The following is a 19,635-nucleotide window of genomic DNA, read 5'->3' as shown; positions in this document are numbered from 1 at the left end:
AAGGGTTAAAACCTGTCTGTCCTTTCAGTGATGAGTCAAAGTCTGCTTTAAATCAGGACACACTCTGAGAAGAGTCCAGTTCAGAGTTTTTAGTAATGAAACGAGTATAAGACACTCCTGGGGACTGGTTTCCTGGTCCAATGAGAGCTGTGGGAGTACCGTGGGGGAACAACAAGTCATTTACTGTGAAAATAAATAAATAACAGATTCTTATTTTTTTTAAAAAACCCTAATGAAATAAGACACCTTAAACAGACAGGCTTGGTTGGACAGACGAACTCAGAGGACAAAGTAAAGCTGTTAATGGAGAATCCGGCCAAACGAGCAGGAAGATACACAAAGCTTAATCCTTCATCTTAGACCAGTGCGATGATCGGAGCAGTTAAAGGTTCACAGATTTTTAACTTGGCTGTCCGCAGCGGCGGAGTCCAAACTTCATATGAACATCGGCACGTGGACTGATTCCCTTTATACAACAGACGCCCTGCTGTCAATGCCAAAGTGCTTTTGAACATTCACTCTGATGGCTGCGTCGGAGAGCAAACTGGGGTTCAGCGTTGGGCGTTCAGGGATCAAACCCCCAACCTTCCAGTTATTAGATGAGCTGCTCTGCCTCCTGACCCACAGACCCGAAGAATCGAGCCTTGTTTCCCCGTTAGCCTGGTCACCACGGCAGGCATGTCCCACTGACAGCTGACAGGCCAGACATTCAGGTCGAGGTTATCGAGAGCCCTCAAAGGGCGTTGGATGGGACAAATGCTCGCACACCTGGAGGGTCAGTGCTCATTTGCACGTATGAGCTCTAGAACTGCCACAGTGTAGGATGGGCCATCAGAGGAACCGTAGCTTTAATGAGCCAGTGTCCGTTTCACTGCGTGCGCGTGGACCTGTGCGGCTGAACCTCTGAGACAAACATGTGGTACTGACAGGAACTGCCCCGAGGCCTCGTCCCAGGCGGACACGCCCAGAACACCCCAACCGGCTCCTTCGGGTTTGACCTGAGCAGTACACAAACATCACAGTGACATCAGGTCGAGTGGACGGCACAGCTGAGCAGCATTGGCTGATGATCCTCCCATGCCAGCCAATCAATAACAGTGGGGCGTGGCTTTCTTTAGTGGGAGGGTCGTAACCTCCAATAAGACATAAGTGTTACGCCTTCAGACTGACGTGAAGGTGTGGATTTGTGTGCAGTAGACAGTGAGTGCAGACTTTCCTACACTGAGTGAATCAACAATGGGAAGAGAAAGTTTCAAAGGTGGTCATTTAGGAACGTGTGCGAGGTTTCCGCGCTGTGTGTGTTTGTTAATGTTGGTACGCCTGAAGCCCTCCTGATTAAAAATCCTTCCTCGTTCTTTTTCCTTTGTGATGTTTTCCTAAAACCAATGGATTCACAGATGAGAGTAAAAACTGCCGTCAGCTGCAGCCGTGTTGCATAATAGCAGGTCCCGTAAACCGACACGTGCTTCCATCCATTTATGTCCATTTATTATGGATGATAAGTTTTCAGCTCCTCTCCATCAGGCTGGCAGAGAGCGGGTACTCCCTGTAAACCTCCTCCTGCTATCCCTCTATGTCTCTCTACCCTCGCTCTCTCTCTCTGCTGGCTCTGTGCTGTGAAGTGAAGTGGGAGAGGAAGACGAGAGAGCAGCGTTACCGACAGGAGGAGGAAAAAGGAGAGGGAGGCGGCGGGAGTGTCTGACAGAGAGGAGAGTATTTATAGGAGGAGAGATGAGGAGTTAGAGCGACAGCGGAGGGAGAGGGAGGCAGAGGTACAAAGAGGGAGAGAGAGGGAGGAAAACCCAGACACAATAAGAAGAAAAGAGAGACAAAGAGGAGGAGGGCGAGCGAGGCACCATGCTGAGGAGGAAGAGGAGCGTGTCGTTCGGAGGCTTCGGATGGTAAGAGTGCTCGCCCTTTGATGAATGGCTGAATGGTCTCAGCAGCTCTGTCCGGCACACTTTCTCCGGGTTTTTGAGTTCATCTCCAGCTCGAGCTGCAAGGAATGACATCACACTGACATCATCAGCTGTGAAGTCAAATTGTTACATTCACGTGGAGGGATTGTGAATGTTGTTTAGATCAGGCGAGGGAAGCTGAACGTTAACGAAGTTAAAATGGGACCTTTTTTGAATGGACGTTGGTGGGAAAGTTGTCGGGGCTCTGCGAGTTCGTTCTTTGTGAGCGTGAGACGCTTTTCTGTGTCGTCTGTGTTTCCAGTCGACCGACGGCGAGTTAATCAGCAACTTTCTGCGTTCGGACGAATCCAAAGGACAGTTTAGCTCTGCAGGCGTTTTCTGTCTTCTCGTCAGCTTCATTTGTTCTGCGGCACCAAAGAGGACAGCGTGCTCACACCCAGCACAGCAAACACATAATACATGTCTGTTATCAGCTATGCACCTTCATCCACACAGTGCATGAAGATGCAACATTTTCCTTCTTTAATGAGAAAATCTGATATTCGATGTCCCAGCTGCTTCTTTCTTCTTCTTCTTGTTGGTGGTTTTGTAGTTAAACTCTCAGCTGACGCGTTCCATGTCTTTGACCTCTGCGTGCGATCATCACCTGAAACAAAAAGTGGTCACTCTGAAGGAATCAGGCTTTATAGGATCCAGTTCAAAAAATGGGTCATTTCTTTCACTGAGCCCCAAATATTCACGTCATCATCAGAGGTCCTGAAGTGAGTGCATGCATGCCTCGTCTGCCCCTCTGCACGCTTCCTGGAATCGGCCAATCAGAGCAGCTTGTTTCAGAGCGGCTAAACTGATGGGCTACAACATTCAAAGCTCCTCTGCCAGAGTCCAAAAATAACAATAAAGTATTTTAAAAGCTGCTTATTTATTTTCTATTTCACAGTTTATACACAAATATATTCACAGCACCTCGTTACTTATTTTAGATTTAAAGAAACAGTGACTGGAAATGTAAAAGTTTCACATGGAGCATTAACCCTTTAGAGCCGGTCGGAGCGGGCACGCTCTGTTTTGCGTAACTATTTTTAAATCCCGGTAGCTCTGCAACCACGTAAGCTAGCGCAATAATTTTTTTTGCATATGAAACCGGAGGAGTTGTACTTACATCTGATGCCATCAGCTTGTCCTCGGTCACGGTTTCCTTCCACATAAAGCTTTGCAAAAACTGCATAAAAAGCTCTTGCAGGAACAAAAACATAATATTCCAGAAACACGCTTTGCCGATCCGGTCAGCTGTTTGTAACACTTCCTACGTTGGAATAGACGTCAGCGCGAAGTTTTGCATGTCCGCCATGACCTGCCCGAAACCGGAAGTGACGTCATTTTTCACAGAAATTTAGTTTTTTTTTTACCATCAGGGCCTCATGAGCCTATACTGGTGTTTTTAAAAGTCATGTTTGACTTTATGACTTTCTGTGTCTTTTCTGGGATGCTGAGGACTCATATTGCACTGCTGGAAATAGTTAATTTTGATGCATATGCTGCTTTTTTGCAAATTTGGATTATAATATTTATTTTCGTTTTTCCTGCAGTGTATAAAAATTGGTGTATTTCAAAAATAAAACTATGAAGACACTCAAAATAAATTTCCTGTGGTGGGAAACTATTTTGTGCAACTTTTTTGTATTTATAGTTTTGAGGGATAAACCTCTTAAATTTCTCTAACTAGAAATATATGTTAAAATATATGTTATTGCACTTTTTTGCAATTTATGTAATTACTATGCACTTAATGCAGACATATTATTAAAATCTGGGCTATAATGGTTGTATTGATGTAGCTATAGCAACTTGAAATGCTCCCAAAAATGGCTCCACGGCATGTAAAAATATAATATAAGCTCTAGCGGACTTGGTTCTATGGTAGGTCTTAAAGGGTTAAAGCTAATGACACAGATCTGGATCCAAAACCCTGAACAGACCTTAAATCACATGCTGGGACCAGAGAAGAGCGTAACCTTGGTTACGACAAATGTGACCCAAAACACATTATATTACATTATATTATAAATAATATTTATATATTATTAATTACATACAAAACAACTAAATATGTACGAAATATTTAAATATTAATAATGAGTTAGAAAGTTTATTATGTAAGTAAAAAGTTTATTATTTACTCAAATTATTTATGTAATATACTTTATAAATTAATTATTTAAGAAATGTTTTATTTATTTATATGTAATGTTTATAAATGTATGTCATGATAAAATATTAAATGTATGTAATAAATGCCTGAAAAAGTCAAATCTTGGCAAAGGCATTTTTTTTAATTATTAGACCACAATAATATAAAAACTTCAACTATTAATCGGTATTATTAAAATAATTATGTATTAAAAACATTATTAATTTATAAATTCTTGAATATCTGTTTAAATTAAAAAAAATCCAAAATGTAAAATGTTATATTATTATTATTTTTATTGGTTTATTGTTATTATTAAATACATCATGGAATTATGGAAACCAAGGTGTGAAACTGGGTGTGGGTACCAAGTTGGTGTCGTAACAGAGGCGCTGGTTTACGACACCAACTGTCTGACATCTATAATCCAGTTTTGAGTTCCCTCCCCAGACGCCTTAACGCCCACTCACATCCTGGGCCATCTGACCTCAGGACATCACATGATAGGGTGGGGCCAGGTTTCACAATGAGCTCACCCGAAACCCTGTCTGATTGTGACCCACACCCAGTTTCACACCTTGGCTCATGTGATTAGGTAGAGGATCATCAGGGGGTCCTTTGTCCCTCTGTGGGGGGAAACTCCCACTAGGTTTATATCTGGGACTCTCCACCATTTGACCTTAGAACTGAAGAAGCTTCTCGGATGAGAGGTGAAACGTCTTCAAGCAACTTAAAGAATTCCAGACGCTTTTCTTTGCAAGCTCCTTAAACATTAATTAACATTCACATAAGAACTCATGTTTCATTGGTCACTGTTGGTCCTCCATACAGCTGCCTGTGTTTGACACTAAAATGTGAAATATTTACAGGAGAGAATCATTTGTGTCTGTGGGGTTAATGAACGCTGCAGGTCGGAGGAGGAGGAGTGAAGGTCAGAGGGGAAACCAGCAGCAGCTCTGCGTCCTCTCGTCCTCGCCTCAGTGAACCTCAGCCTGAGTCTGTGACCAGAATTCACAGCGAGTGGAAACTCGGACACAAGCTCTTCAATCATTCACCTCCTCCCCTCACACCTCCTTCTCGTCTCCGACCTCCCCACCTCAGACCTCCTCTTCAGACCTCCTCTCATTTTACCCCTCGGTGTTTCATCCTTCCTTCTCCTCAGACCTCGGTCTCTCTCCTCCTTCTTTTCTGTTGCTGTTTTCGTTTGTGTCTCCTTGTTTCCTTCCACATCCCCTTCTTTACTTTTATACATCCTTGTTTTGTTTTTCTACTTTCCTTCTCTTCGTCCTTCTTTCCTTGTTTCCTTGCTCTGATTCTGTTTTCATTCATGTGCCTTTATTTCCTTTCACACCTCCTTCTGTCCTTAAAAACTTTTTGTCCTTATTTCCTTTTATGTTTCCTTCTTTCACTCCCTATATACTTCTTCCTTTTCATACTTCCTTGTCCACTTCTGTGTTTCCTGTCCTTCTTCCTTCCTTCACTGGAGTCTTCTTGCTTCATTGCCTTGTGTCCTTCTATCCCTTCCTTCCAGGTCAAATTAGTTGCTTCCTTCTATGTTTCCTTCCTGTCCTTTCCTTGTGTTTGTCCTTGTTTTCTTTTAGACCTTGTTCTAGTTTCATTCATGTGTCCTTCTTTCCTTCCCTCTATGTTTTCTTTACTTCATTAAATATCTTTTTGGGATTATTCATACTTCCTTATGCCCTTAAATACATTCCTGTGTGCTCATTTCCTTCATATTGCTTCCATATTCCCTTCCCTTGCACACTTTCCTGATTCTGTTGTTATTTCCTCCTATGCTCCCTTGGGTCCTTTCAGACATGTGTCCTTTTCCCCCTTCTTTTCCACCTTCTTTCATTGCTTCCTTGTTTCCTTCGGCGATACCTTTCCTAGTTTTTTTAATAGTTGAATTCCTTCAACACTTTCTCCTCATTTTGTTCTATACCTCCTTCCTTTTGTCCTTTCCTTGCGTTTGTCCTTATATCCTTCCAAACCTTCTTTTCCCTGCAGTGTCCTTCTATACCTCCTTCATGTATGTCACATTCCTTTCATTCATGCATCATTTTTGCTTCCTTCTTTCCTTGTTTACTTCTTTGTTTACCTCCTCCTTTCCATCTGTCCTTGTGGTTTCCTTCCATGCACTCTTGATTCCTCCATCTCTGTTTCTTCATCCTTTTATAGCTCATGATTTCCTTACATAAAAAGAAAAGCTCCTGTCCTTCCCCACCTCCTCCTTTCCTTCCTCTCTGTCTCATCATAATAAAATAACAGATGGTACGCCCTCACAGATTACCTCATGCCTCCTCGTCGTTCCTCTGTCCTCCAGCATTTAGACCAAGACGACTAATAGAGTTGCACTATTAAATAATGCAGGACCGGCCTCGGGCGGCTGCAGGAGCGTTTATATCAAACCCCGGGATGCTCCGCCCATCCTGCTCCACCCTCGTTCTCTCTTTGATGGCTCGACTGTCGCTGTCATCACAAACAGTCACAGGACTCAAACCTGTGGCTGCAGCAGCTGCTGGAGCTTCACCCCGAGACGCCGACATGTTTTATCCTTTATGTGAGGACGCCATGTTGGTTTAACGTGTTAGTTCAGACTTCTAGGTCGCTCTGTTAGCGCTGTTTCCATACTCAGTGTCTGAGAGCGGATAGGTCAAAGGTCACGGCCCAGATGAGCAGTGTGATGGTCAGACTGAAGCGACATCAAAGACATTTTATTGTTCGAGGAGTTTGTAATTATTTTATTTTCAAACAAAGAACTCTAAACGTGACGATTTTAAAGTGCAAAACTCAATAAAAGTGAGAAATCTGCTGAATCATGTTTGTTCACTGAAGCAGGAAATCAGCTGTTTGTGTAACAAACTCATGTTAGTGGGAGTGGAGGGGGGCTGAGTCGCTGCTGCAGCCTCTGCTGGTCGCTGGAGGAAGTGCAGGTTTGAACGATGTCAGCTTTGTTTCCAGGTTGGGTTGGAGGGACGAGTTTGGTTCAGCGCAGTGGTGACAAACAAACACACACACGCAAACACACACACGCACACACGCACACACGCACACAGAGACACGCACACACGCACACAGAGACACACGCTCGCACAAACACTCACACAGGCAACTGTTTCCTGTGCTTTAAAATAAAGCAGCATGCCTGCACTCTCTACTGTCGGCCATCTTTGTGTGTGTGTGTGTGTGTGTGTGTGTGTGTGTGTGTTGTTGGATGAGTTATTTATGGCCTGTGGGAGTGGAGTTTTCTCAGAGTCATCATACTCAGGCTTTTAAAGTTCTGCTCGACCACACGCTCTCCTCTCATCTCCTTCTGTCCTCTCCTTTCCTTCTTTCCTCTCCTCCTCTCCTCCACACTTGTCACCTGATCTGTGTCTCCTGTTAACTCTCACTTGTGGTTTTCAGGCTGTTTCCTGTCACAGTGAGGTTGCTAACATCTGTGTCAGGTAGGGCTGGGCTCTATCATACTGTTCACGGTCATACCGGTGTAATGTTGGGCAACGATAGGAAAATGAAATATGGCGATAGAATTTGGGTAAAACGCGCATGCGCAGTGCCTTTGTTTACATACGCACATGGCAGCGACGCAGAATGAGAAGAGCGAGAGTGGATCGCTGAATGAAACAGATGAACCAGAACTGGTTTCTAAAAATGCTGCAGCTTCACTGGTGTGGAACTGGTTTAGCTTTCATCCGTCAGACACACAACAAAGCACTATTTTTGGTAGCGCATGCTAGCGGGCCGTCGTTATTACCGTGTTGTTTGGAAAATGCGGCGCACTTAAAATCATCCTTTGATTTTCTGAAAGTCGACAGAGCCCCTTATAATCCCGTGTGCCTTATGTATGAACTCTGGTTGTGTTACTGACCTGGAAACGATTTTATGTGCACGGCGCTCGAAAATCTGTCACATGTTTCAGTACGACTTTGCTAAGCTACGAAGCCGCACCGCTTGATGGATTGTCGGAGCTTTACGGCTATTGTAGGCGGAGCCTCGCGGAGTGATACGTGCTGTGCTTCAACATAATGTTACCGTGTTGTGTGTGTTTAACCTCTTTTTAAGTGTTGTGGATGTTATACATGGTGATGCTGAGGATGTGTCGGCCAGTTTCCAGTGGAAATGCCTTTTGGTTAAACTGTCAGCGAGGAATTTGCACTGTTACATTTTTGTATAACTTTAATGCACATAAAAAAACAGCTGCTTGTTTAACCCTCCTGTTATGTTGCGGGTCAGATTGACCCAGAACAGAAGAGATGTCACATGTCATCTGCATCACTACAGAAAGCGAAAAAAATCTAAATTGACCAGGAACGTAATCAGTGCTCCTTCAAGCCAACATAACAGGAGGGTTAAGTGAAAATACATTGATGGGTTTTTGCACTAATAAAGTTGTGGAGTTGTGTTTTGTCTCATGTCAATTATATCATCAGTTATATCGTTATCGCAAATTTTCAAACGTATATCGTGATAAATATTTTTGGTCATGTCGCCTGCTCTAGTGTCAGAGTCTATCAGTGACGAGCGCTGTGGTGTGTATGACAGATAGACCTGTGTTACAGCATGCATGAGACATGAGCCATGTCTCTGCAGCGTCTGGATGCTTTATCATCAGCACTTCCAAGGACACCGTGTGAGTGAGGTGTGATGCAGGTACTGATGAACAGCGGTTATTTCACACCCTGGGTGGTTTGGACTCCACCCTCCAGTCAGACCTGTGTGTGGTGCTCAGGAGACCGAGCCCGGTGAAAGGGGGCGTGCTCAGCCCAAACAAGTCCCTGGGTCACCCCGCAGTGGGGCAAAGAGAGAGGCTGAGGAGCTCAGCCATTCAGGTCGAACTTATGGAAACGCAGTCGGTGACAGAGAGACAAACGTCCCGTTCTGTCCCTATACGTCACGTCAAAACCTCTGTGCCTCAGGCTACGTCCACACCAGCCCAAATAGATTTGAAAACGCTGTTTTCATCTGAAAACGCTCCGCGTCCACAGTAGCATTTTCAAAGAGTTGTGCGTCCACATTGAAACGGTCCAAAACACTTACGTTGCAGTCCTGCACATGCGCAAAAGCCAGTGAGGATTAAAGAATTAGAAGGAAAGCAATCTGCAGCACGTACAGACTGATATTAATCTGTAACAGGGCTGTCAAAGCTGAGACCAATCAAAACCACTGCTGTGTAACGCCCTCCGCTGTCTTAGTTTAATTGGTCACATGACTGCATCACACGACTAAAATGCGTCATCGTTTTAGAAAGTCTGCGTGTTCGAGTGTCCACACTGCGACGGGACAGCTCCGTTTTGAAATGTATTTGTTTTTCGAGAGCGTTTCCAAAACGCGGCGTTTTTCCTTGAGGAAAACGCCGCCTCAGTGTGGACGGGAGGCCAAAACGGTGTTTTTAAACAAAACGGCTTAGTGTGGACGTAGCCTCAGGAACCCACTTTCTACCACTGGATGACTTTCTGTGAAGTCATCCAGTGGTTCATGCGTCTGCTGGTTTGTGCTGTTTTATTGCGCTTCAGCCGTCATTACAGAAACACGCCTGATTCGGTGGCGCTGCAGCACTTTAATAAACAGGTTTTATTGCTGTGAACCTCACACCTCACTCAGGTTACTGAGGTTAATAGAGAATGCAGATAGAAATCTCGTCCTCCACCTCGGCAACGTCCTAACGTTCCTGCTGTTATCAGAGCGCGCTCAGTGCACCACATGTTAACGGTGTCTCTCTCTCTCTCTCTCTCTGTAGGATTGATAAGTCTACAGTCAGCACTCTGAGAGCTCGGTGAGTAACAACCCTGAATCACATGAAGACCGCACTCAAGTTGTTTCACTGCCAGAAATAATATCTGTTCTCTGGAGAACAGCTTGTTATCTGCAGCTTCTTCCTTTTAAAGGGCCAATCTGCTCATAGAGGATGGTTCCTTATTGTGCCGGTCCATTAAACCAAGCTCTGGAACCGGCTCTGGTCCGGTCACTTTACACAGCTGCTCAGCAAAAAGCAGTGAAACCCCTCGGTGGTGCCCAGAGTCAGCATCAGGCCATAAACCGAAGCTGTCAATGAAACCAGTTGTGCTCACTTCAGCCAGATGTGCTCCTTTATATTTAGTCCATTGTGTTTGCTCGTCCACCCCGTGCAAATGAAGCCCTGCTTCCTGCTTCCTCCATCCATGGATCCAGACCTGCACCTGTAGGCCCAGGAGGGATGGTGGGTGCAGGTCAGGATCCATGGATGGACGGATCATGGTTTAAAGGATCTGGTGACTTTGTTGAAGCTTCTGATGATCCTCATGGTTCTGATGGTCCTGATGGTTCTGATGATCCCGATGGTCCTGATGGTCCTGATGGTCCTGATTGTTCTGATGATCCTGATGGTTCTGATTGTTCTGATGGTCCTGATGGTTCTGATGGTCCTGATAGTTCTGATGGTTCTGATGATCCTGATGGTTTTGATGGTCCTGATGGTCCTGATGATCCTGATGGTTCTGATGGTCCTGATGGTTCTGATGGTTCTGATGATCCTGATGATTTTGATGGTTCTGATGATCCTGATGGTTCTGATGGTCCTGATAGTTCTGATGGTTCTGATGATCCTGATGGTCCTGATGGTTCTGATTGTTCTGATGGTCCTGATGGTTCTGATGGTTCTGATGATCCTGGTGGTTCTGATTGTTCTGATGGTCCTGATGGTTCTGATGGTCCTGATGGTCCTGATGGTTCTGATGATCCTGATGGTTTTGATGGTTCTGATGATCTTGATGATCCTGATGGTTCTGATGGTTCTGATGATCCTGATGGTTTTGATGGTTCTGATGGTCCTGATAGTTCTGATGGTCCTGATGATTCTGATGGTCCTGATGGTCCTGATGGTTCTGATGATCCTGATGGTTCTGATGATCTTGATGATCCTGATGGTTCTGATGGTTCTGATGGTCCTGATAGTTCTGATGATCCTGATGGTCCTGATGGTTCTGATGATCCTGATGGTTTTGATGGTTCTGATGGTCCTGATAGTTCTGATGATCCTGATGATGCTGATGGTTCTGATGGTTCTGATGGTCCTGATAGTTCTGATGATCCTGATGATCCTGATGGTTCTGATGGTTCTGATTGTTCTGATGGTCCTGATGGTTCTGATGATCCTGATGGTTTTGATGGTTCTGATGGTCCTGATAGTTCTGATGATCCTGATGGTCCTGATGGTTCTGATGGTTTTGATGGTTCTGATGGTCCTGATAGTTCTGATGATCCTGATGATCCTGATGGTTCTGATGGTTCTGATTGTTCTGATGGTCCTGATGGTTCTGATGATGCTGATGATCCTGATGGTTCTGATGGTTTTGATGGTTCTGATGGTCCTGATAGTTCTGATGATCCTGATGATCCTGATGGTTCTGATGGTTTTGATGGTTCTGATGGTCCTGATAGTTCTGATGATCCTGATGATCCTGATGGTTCTGATGGTCCTGATGGTCCTGATAGTTCTGATGATCCTGATGATCCTGATTGTTCTGATGGTTCTGATGGTCCTGATGATCCTGATGGTTTAATTAGACTGACAAACTGCGGCGCACAGATCTGCGGCGGTTTGATGCAGATCCACACGAGCTGTTGTTACAGACACGAGAAGACTCCAGGTGAGATTCAGGCGACTGCTGTTGCCCACAGAGAGGATCGAGCACACAACCTGGAGGCGAGCGAGACGCTAACAGATGCTGATTATGGATTTAATGAGCTCAAAACATTTCTAACTGCTGTTTGTATGCAGACAAATATTTCCAGTATGAAAAGGAAGCGCCGCTCAGCTCATGCAGGATTTACAGGAGGAAATCGATATGAGCTGGTTTCAAAGGTGAAGCAGATTACTGTGAACAAAAGAAGCAATTATACTGTTCTTAATGAGCCAAATATTGAGAACTGTGGAAATGCTGATAAGGACGCTGCGTTTATGCTCCTCTGCTTATTTCTTTCATCAGTTTGATCTGTTTTTGAACATTTAGCAGGAACAAGGATGAAAAAGTGAAATCCTTGTGCTGACGTGCTGGAGCCTCCACATCTGTGTAGCCTGCATGTCCACTTAAACTTGCTTTTTTAAAAACCTGTGACATCCGTCAACTAGAAGTTTGAAGACTAAAGTCAGGCTGACTGCTGCTTTACTCCAAAGCTTGTCAAACAAAACTTTGACCTGGAAGCTTTAAAGAGACGTTTGTTTGGGTGCGTTCGCACGTCACACCGCAGAGTCCGGAACAGGAGTTACTGCCATACGGTCACAGAACGGCCACGAGGAGAGTTACTGCAGAACGTCACGATGTCACGGTGAAGCTGACCTTAAATGTCATCATGATGTCATTGCTTCCTGTGAGACCTTTCTGTGACGTTTTGTCATGACTAACGTTTGACATGCCAAAAACCTGCTCAGTAAGGTCATGATGACCTTTAACCTTTAGTCTCTGGGACGTCCGCTGGTTTAGCTCCCGACGTTCACATCAGGAGAAAAACACGGAGCACGTTGGAAGCTCTTTGTCTTCCTGTGAGCCTAAAGACTGATCTGATTTCAGCTGGAAGATGAAGATGCTCTCTGCGGTGGAGCGGAAGGATGAGTGCTGGGAGCTGCAGTCGCTCGCTGCTCCCGACTGAGCCCGAAACCTGAGAGAGAGGGCAGGTCACAGGTTTGATCCCAGGTGTCAGTCTGCAGCGCGGCCACACAGCGAGTTGGAGAGGATCATGGGACATGTTCCACAGGTGACGCTCGCCGTTACAACCGACAAGTGAGTGATATTACAGAGCAGCCATAAAAGCACATGGTGCAATCAGGCCTCCGTAAACGGGATCGTTACCATCGGGCGGTGTGTGCGTGACTCATGCATGAGCAGTCACACCAAGTCTGCACGCTCACTTCACGTGCATGCCTCGTTTTGGCTGCTTCACTTTGCACATCGTACACCTGAAGAACGAGCACGTATCTTAAACGCCAGAAATGTGCGGACAGCTCTCGTAACGCACGTCTTTAATAATCCAATAACACGCACTGCCTGTAAGTCCTTCGTCAGAGGTCTTCCTCCCGTGTGTCTGCCCACATGTGGCCCGCTGTGCGTCTGTGGGGAAGGTGACCGCGTGTCCGACAGCTGTTTTCCCTCCAGCAGGTTCGCACTTCAACGTCCACACGTGCTGCTCGTCACCCCGAGAAGCTCATTGGTTGGTTGGGTGGTGTGGATCGTCTTCCTGCAGAGGCGCGGTGTCTGTGTGTGAGCTGCTTCATCACCTCCGCCTCATTCTTGGCCTGTTAGTACAGTAACCTCACAGAAGCCATGTTATTTGTCACATGATGTCATTAAAAAGTTGCGTAGTGTGAAATTATCTCTAAGCTGTCAACATGTTTATTTCCGCTGGAGCCTCTGCTGGACGCCAGAGGAACTGCAGCGTGTGGCTGTGCCTTTACTGAGTGCAGGTAATCTGCGATGTAAACTACTCTAGGATGAAGTGAGTGTGACAGGAAGCTGACGGTAGTGATGGCGAGTGTTTGTAACGCTCACCTGCACAGAGACGCTTTAAGGTCATCGGGATTTCACTTCAGGCTGAACGTGCTGAAGCTCAGAGCCTGATGAGGGGGAGAGATGTGCAAACATTCACGGTCCGGACTCAAACTCCACCACATCCAGTTAGAGCATCCTCCCCTCCGCCCCTCCCCCCTCCCCTCCCCGCCATCCTCCATCTGCTACTGGCTCTCTCGCTCGCTCTCTCTGAGAGATTAAGGCGCTATAAGCTTAATGGACCCTGACGTTACAGGAGAGAGAGAGGGGAGGGCTGCTGGTGTGTGAGAGCTGAGTGAGATGCTCAGTAACCGTCGGCAACGCAACAATGCCACACGACCACTGGTGAGTCTGGCAGTCCCTCCATCTGCATGTGTGTGTGTGTGTTGCCTTGTTTTTGCTGTTTTCATTTACAATGCGATCATGTGACTCCGTAGTCTCAGCTCTGAGGTGTTCAGGTGTTCACTGAAGTGTTGGTCCAGTTTACGTTTACACGTGTAAATTACTGATGACAGACACTCCTCGCTCAACGATCAAACTCTGGAGTTTTCTGTGAGGACGGTTTGCAGAAACGCAAAGAACGGCGGCGCCGATTGGACGCTTTCAGCCAGGAAACTGAACATCTGTGCAGCTGCACGCTGACAGCTGCAAGACAAACAACAACGAGGAAGATTTTCTCAAGTCTCGACTTAGTGAAGAAAACCTCCTCATACTCACTCAGCACCAATTATAGCTCACACACACACACACACACACACACACACACTGGGAAATGTGAGCTGCAGAGAAATGTGTGTATGTGTGTGTGTGTGTGTGTGTGTGTGTGTGTGTGTGTGTGTTACACACCAGACCGTCTGTCTACAAACAGGAGCCAGCAGTGCTGCTCGTGTCCTACTGTCGTTTCTGTTTGTGATGCTGTTGTTGTTGTTTGTCTCTGTGCCGTCTCCGTGGCGACTCAGTTTCATCCGTGTGAAAGACAAAGGCGCAGAGCGCCGTGGCTGCAGGGGAGGAGAGCGCACGTTTCTAAAAAGTCAGTCTTATTGTTTCGTGAATTGCCTGCAGCTCTGAGCGAAGCGTGGCGAGTTACACAGCGGCAGAGTACGGCCTCATCGGCGCCCCCTGCATGCAGTAGTGTTCACTGCAGACACAAAGGGAGGAGCCATCGTTTCAAAGTGCATGACGTTTAATACGTTCATATCTCGTGCTGACAGCGACGGTATATTATGTCGTCTGGAACAGGAAGTTGATGCGAGCTGCTGACTCTGTTTCAGCCTGGTGAGGGCGTATTCGCTCCCTGATGGGTCGTATGACTCACAAAAACTAACAGAGGCTGCCTCAGGGTCACCCATCTACACCACAGCTGCTGTGAGCGTACGCTGTCATGTGCTTTGAGCAACTAGCCCTGTTTGAGTAAACTAGCAAAGTGCCGCAGCATTTTTTTAGCTTAGCCTTCTGTTTGTGTTTGTTCTGCTTCCTGTTTTATTTTGGGAATTGCTCTTCCTGTTGCTGTTTTTCCTTTTTTGGATTTTCAGCTCCACCTTTATCGTTTCCACCTGTGCGCCACTCCCACCTGTGTCTCTTGATCACTCCATCCTCACACCCACAGAAAATGTGCCATTTTGGGACAAAGTTTCTCCATGAACGCTAAAGCCCACGGCGAGGTGCTTCCAACTGAGCTTACACAAAGAAGCAGATAAAAATCATTTATTTCAAATAACACAGTCAGCACCCCTGCTGTGTTTTGCGGGAAACCCCGTTTCTCGCACGCTCCTGCGTTTCTGACTGATCAGTCGAGTCTCATTCCCGAAAGCTGCTCGGACACATTTAAGCGTTTTGGTGTCATACGCGGCAGGTCTGTGGTTCTTCAGCTGTCAGCGAGCCACACGTCGACCGAGTCTCTGGGTCAGAGCAGACGTTTGTGCTGCTCCTGGCAGGTTCTCCAAAGTGGAACTGATCCTGGGTGGGAAGCAGGACACGAAGGGGATCAGTGGGTGTGGATCAATCAAAGGCCTCGGAGACCAAACTGGTTGTAATGATCACAAGGACGTGAAAGGTGTGATCCGAGCTGAAGCTGCTGTTCTAACACAAAGAAACAGGAGTGAAAGCGTGGATATTCACACAGTCATGACCACGAAGCCGCCGCCGCCATCCTCACTGTTTTATTTTTAATGAAGCTGGAATGTTTCACTTCGTTTCATTTTAAAGGTTCAAACTGGGATGGGCCCTCCTGTTGGAGAAACTCGAGGGTTGAATTTAAATTTTAATGAAGAGCTTTGATGTTCGTCTGAAACCCAGCGAGCCTCCTGGCTGTGGGAAACGTGACAAAATCCATTTTTCATGACTGCAGAGAATCACCTGTACAGGTGGATGTGTCACACTATGCCCCCGGTTTATGAGCAGTAACTGGTGCGCAGCTCGCCGTGACGCGGCCGTGAGGACGAGCTCTGTTCACATGCAGACCCTGATGTCACATTTAACACGTGCACTGTGTTCACAGCTGGTCCTGTTGGCTGCAGTTCCCCCAGGGGGCGCTCTCAGGGAGTCCTGAATGGGCAGCATGCTGACATGGATCAACTCTTCTGTCCTTCAGCTTCTCCAAATTCGTAGACTCCTCCGAATGCAGCCGACAAATGCGTCCTCCTTTTCCCCGAATTTGAAGGATGGGTCGGGTGTGTCCTTCGTGGCCCACCATATCCCAGAATTCATAGCGCGGCCCAGCCAAACTCCAGTTTCCAACAATGGCGGCCGCTACTAAGTTTTTAATATTACTCTTATTACCTTTTCTGGGTCACAAAATAAACTTTTAACATATTTTCAGGCGAGAAAGTAGTTGTGTAAACATCAAATATCTGCTCGGTTTATCAAGATATCGCATATTTGCAAAAGTGCTTCGACGTTTTCGGAGGCGTCTGTTACCCACCAGCTCGACAGCTAGCCGGGAGCTCGAGGGTCACTGAAGCCGCAGAGAACGGCACAACTCCCGGCACATCATTTTCAGATCACCGCGGACTTTTAAGTCACTTAGACAACCTAAAAATGTTATTGTTGGGCTTTTTTCAGTGTTTTATTTGTTCGTGAGTAAATCGGTTTGGCTGAGATTAAAGTTATTAGATTAGATAAACCGCCTTCGCGGTCTACGTGGGCCGGGTCCTCAGGAATTTGGACACCCTACTGTCTCGAGGATAAACAGAAGAAAAACATTTAGCCAAAAATAGAGCCCCCTTTATTCTGTTTTTAAAAGTTTCCAGTATTTGAATAAACCCACGCGCCCAGAGTGAGGGGCCTGTGGCGGCCATCTTTGACTGACAGAAAACTCAACACTGGAACCATTGAACATTTAAAGAGCTGAGCCTTCGAGGGGAACTGTTTTAGTGCCGGACTCGGCCTGCGCTCCTCCAGAAAACGTGCCGCAGGCGTCAGAGTGTCAGGAGCCTGCTGTTTGAGTCTGGGGCCCTGGTGCATTGTGGGAATGGCTCAGAGGGACGTGTTGACATCAGTGTGTGTGTGTTGGATGAAGGTGATGTTATTGGCTGTGACGTTCAGTCATCAGCGCAGATAACGAGCCAGCTGAGAGTCGAGTTAAACTGGTTTTATTTTAAAAGTGAAGCTCGGGGGTCTTTAACACACGCACACTCTCGTGCCGTCTCGCTGCAGCGCTGTGGACGTCGTGTACCTCACACACCTTCTCTGACCTTTTCTCTCTCTGCAGGCTTCATGTTCTCGGTTCTCGTTGACCTTTGTTTTCCTTCCTGGTCGCTCTGAGCGCTCCCCGAGGAGCCAGATTTGGGTCGGTGTTGTAGACGAGCAGCAGAAGATGCAAACAGAAATGTGAGGCGACTCGAAGCTTCTTAAAACAAGCTGCAGTTTTTAGCGGTGGTGCTGCTGTAGTCTGATGAAAACAAACTCTAACATTTTCACCCAGACGATGAATTAAACATCTGTCTAAACTGCCTCCAGTGGACATAAGAGGAACTGCAGTTCCTGTGGTCAATAAGCACTCGTGTGCCTCTGTAGGCTGAAGCTTCCTCTGAGGACCCCGGACTGACTGAAGTCTCCCATCATTGTTCATGGAAGCCCTGAATGAGGCTCTCACAGAGCTTTAGACCACATGGCTGATGTTCTCTGATTGCTGATTGGATGCTGTTCAACGTTCTGCTCGTGTGTTCACTGAACCTCTGCAGAAACGCGCTGTGATGAATCAGATCTGCTTTAATCCACAGTCACTGCGAGGAATCAGCCGCTGACCTAATTACAGTGAAACAAAGAAAGAAGAGTACATCTAACTGGTGTTTGGAGCAGGAGGAAGAGGAGGCGGTGTTAATCACGTGTTGGAGCGCCTCAGGTTTTACTGCTGCACAGGTCCATCAGCCTTCTGAATGACCGTGAAACACCAAGTGTACCTAAAATAGTGGCGTGGACAGACGGGGAGATGCATTTCCTCCTCTGATGACTGTGTTTGAGCTGAAGCTGTAGATGGAGGATCGTAAAAGGTGCAGCAGCGTTTCTTTTACAAACACAAACTACGCAGCGTGCGTGTTTCCGGCTTTTACTTTGAAATGACTCGACAGGAATTCTGGGACATATGGCCCGGCCTACTACGCCTCTGATTGGACAGTGTTTAGGGCGTTTGGAGAGACTCGGAGCGCCGGAGAGCCGGCGTTACTGAGCTACGTCCCTGTCACCATGGGAACGAAAGCCCTTGGTGACTGCTCAATGGCAGTGATTGACAATCATAATTCATTAGCCAATTAGCATAGCATATATAATCCTCATTTTTAACATATTATGAGTAAACTACAATTAGAAACGAGCGGCTGCGATGACAAACAGAGCAGCAAAGTGTGTACAGAGGTCAGAGGTCAGCGTCTCCACAAACTTCTACAGGACCACAAGCCTCTGCAGCCACAGCTGTCTGAGCTATACCTGAGCCGGCGAGAGCAGCGAACTCCCGGCACATCGTTTTCAAAGCCCCGCGGTCTTTCACTACTCAGGTTAACATGATATATGAGTCACTTAGATAACCTAAGATGTTATTGTTGTCCCAGCGTCCGGTTATAGTTAGCAAGGAGCCGACGGCAGAGTTTCACTCCACCGAGTTCCTGACATAATTCTGGAGGCTAGACCGTCACCGTCGCTCACTTCCGGCCTACCCGGCTTTGGGAGGACCCGGCCCACTTAAACCACGAAGGCTGGGTCCTCAGGAGGATGCAGCCTCTGAATTTGAACAGCCCGGCTGGGGGACGGTAATCACAGGGACATTGAACTTACTTTAAATAAATAATTTTAAATAAAAAAACACTGTAAAATTCAACTTTGTTGTATATGTGTATGTATATGTATCAGCAGTATACATTTACATGCGATGACTGCAGATTCAAACTGATGATACTATCAGGGGTCACGAGAGGTCACGAGAGGTCATGAGAGGTCACGAGAGGCTGAAGTGACACAGACCTCTGTCACCTCGATGCCGTCAAGTTTACTGCGTCCATGTTTGTGGTGATTTGTTATTTATTTCAGCAGTTTTCATTCAGTTTGGGGCACACACACACACACAGTCACACACACACACACACAGTCACACACACACACACACACACAGACAGTCACACACACACACACACACAGTCACACGCACACACACACAGACACACGCACACACACACACACACACACTCACACACACACACAGACACACGCACACACACACAGACACACGCACACACACACACAGACACACACACAGACACACACACACACTCACACTCACACAGACACACACACACACACACACAGACACACACACAGACACACACACACACTCACACTCACACAGACACACACACACACACACACACACAGACACACGCACACACACACAGTCACACTCACACACACACACAGACACACACACAGACACACACACACACTCACACTCACACAGACACACACACACACACACACAGACACACGCACACACACACAGTCACACTCACACACACACACAGAC

At 46.5% G+C, this 19,635-nt stretch overlaps 1 protein-coding gene across 1 annotated transcript in view; it reads left to right on the top strand.

Moving 5' to 3' along the window:
- Window positions 1-1,748: 1,748 nt before the first annotated feature.
- Window positions 1,749-19,635, top strand: part of LOC309715604 (rap1 GTPase-activating protein 2-like) — a 41,594-nt gene continuing 23,707 nt past the window's right edge. Inside the window, exons 1-2 of the mRNA XM_082548849.1 lie at window positions 1,749-1,901; window positions 9,845-9,880. Coding sequence (XP_082404975.1) covers window positions 1,858-1,901; window positions 9,845-9,880 — 80 coding nt within the window. The 5' untranslated portion in view covers window positions 1,749-1,857. The remainder of the gene's footprint in view (window positions 1,902-9,844; window positions 9,881-19,635) is intronic.

This window comes from Aulonocara stuartgranti (genome assembly GCF_965226115.1).
Source record: "Aulonocara stuartgranti genome assembly, chromosome: 10".
Lineage (NCBI taxonomy): Eukaryota > Metazoa > Chordata > Actinopteri > Cichliformes > Cichlidae > Aulonocara > Aulonocara stuartgranti.
The sequence above is the reverse complement of the archived record's forward strand: the minus strand, read 5'-3'. Positions and strand labels throughout refer to the sequence as shown.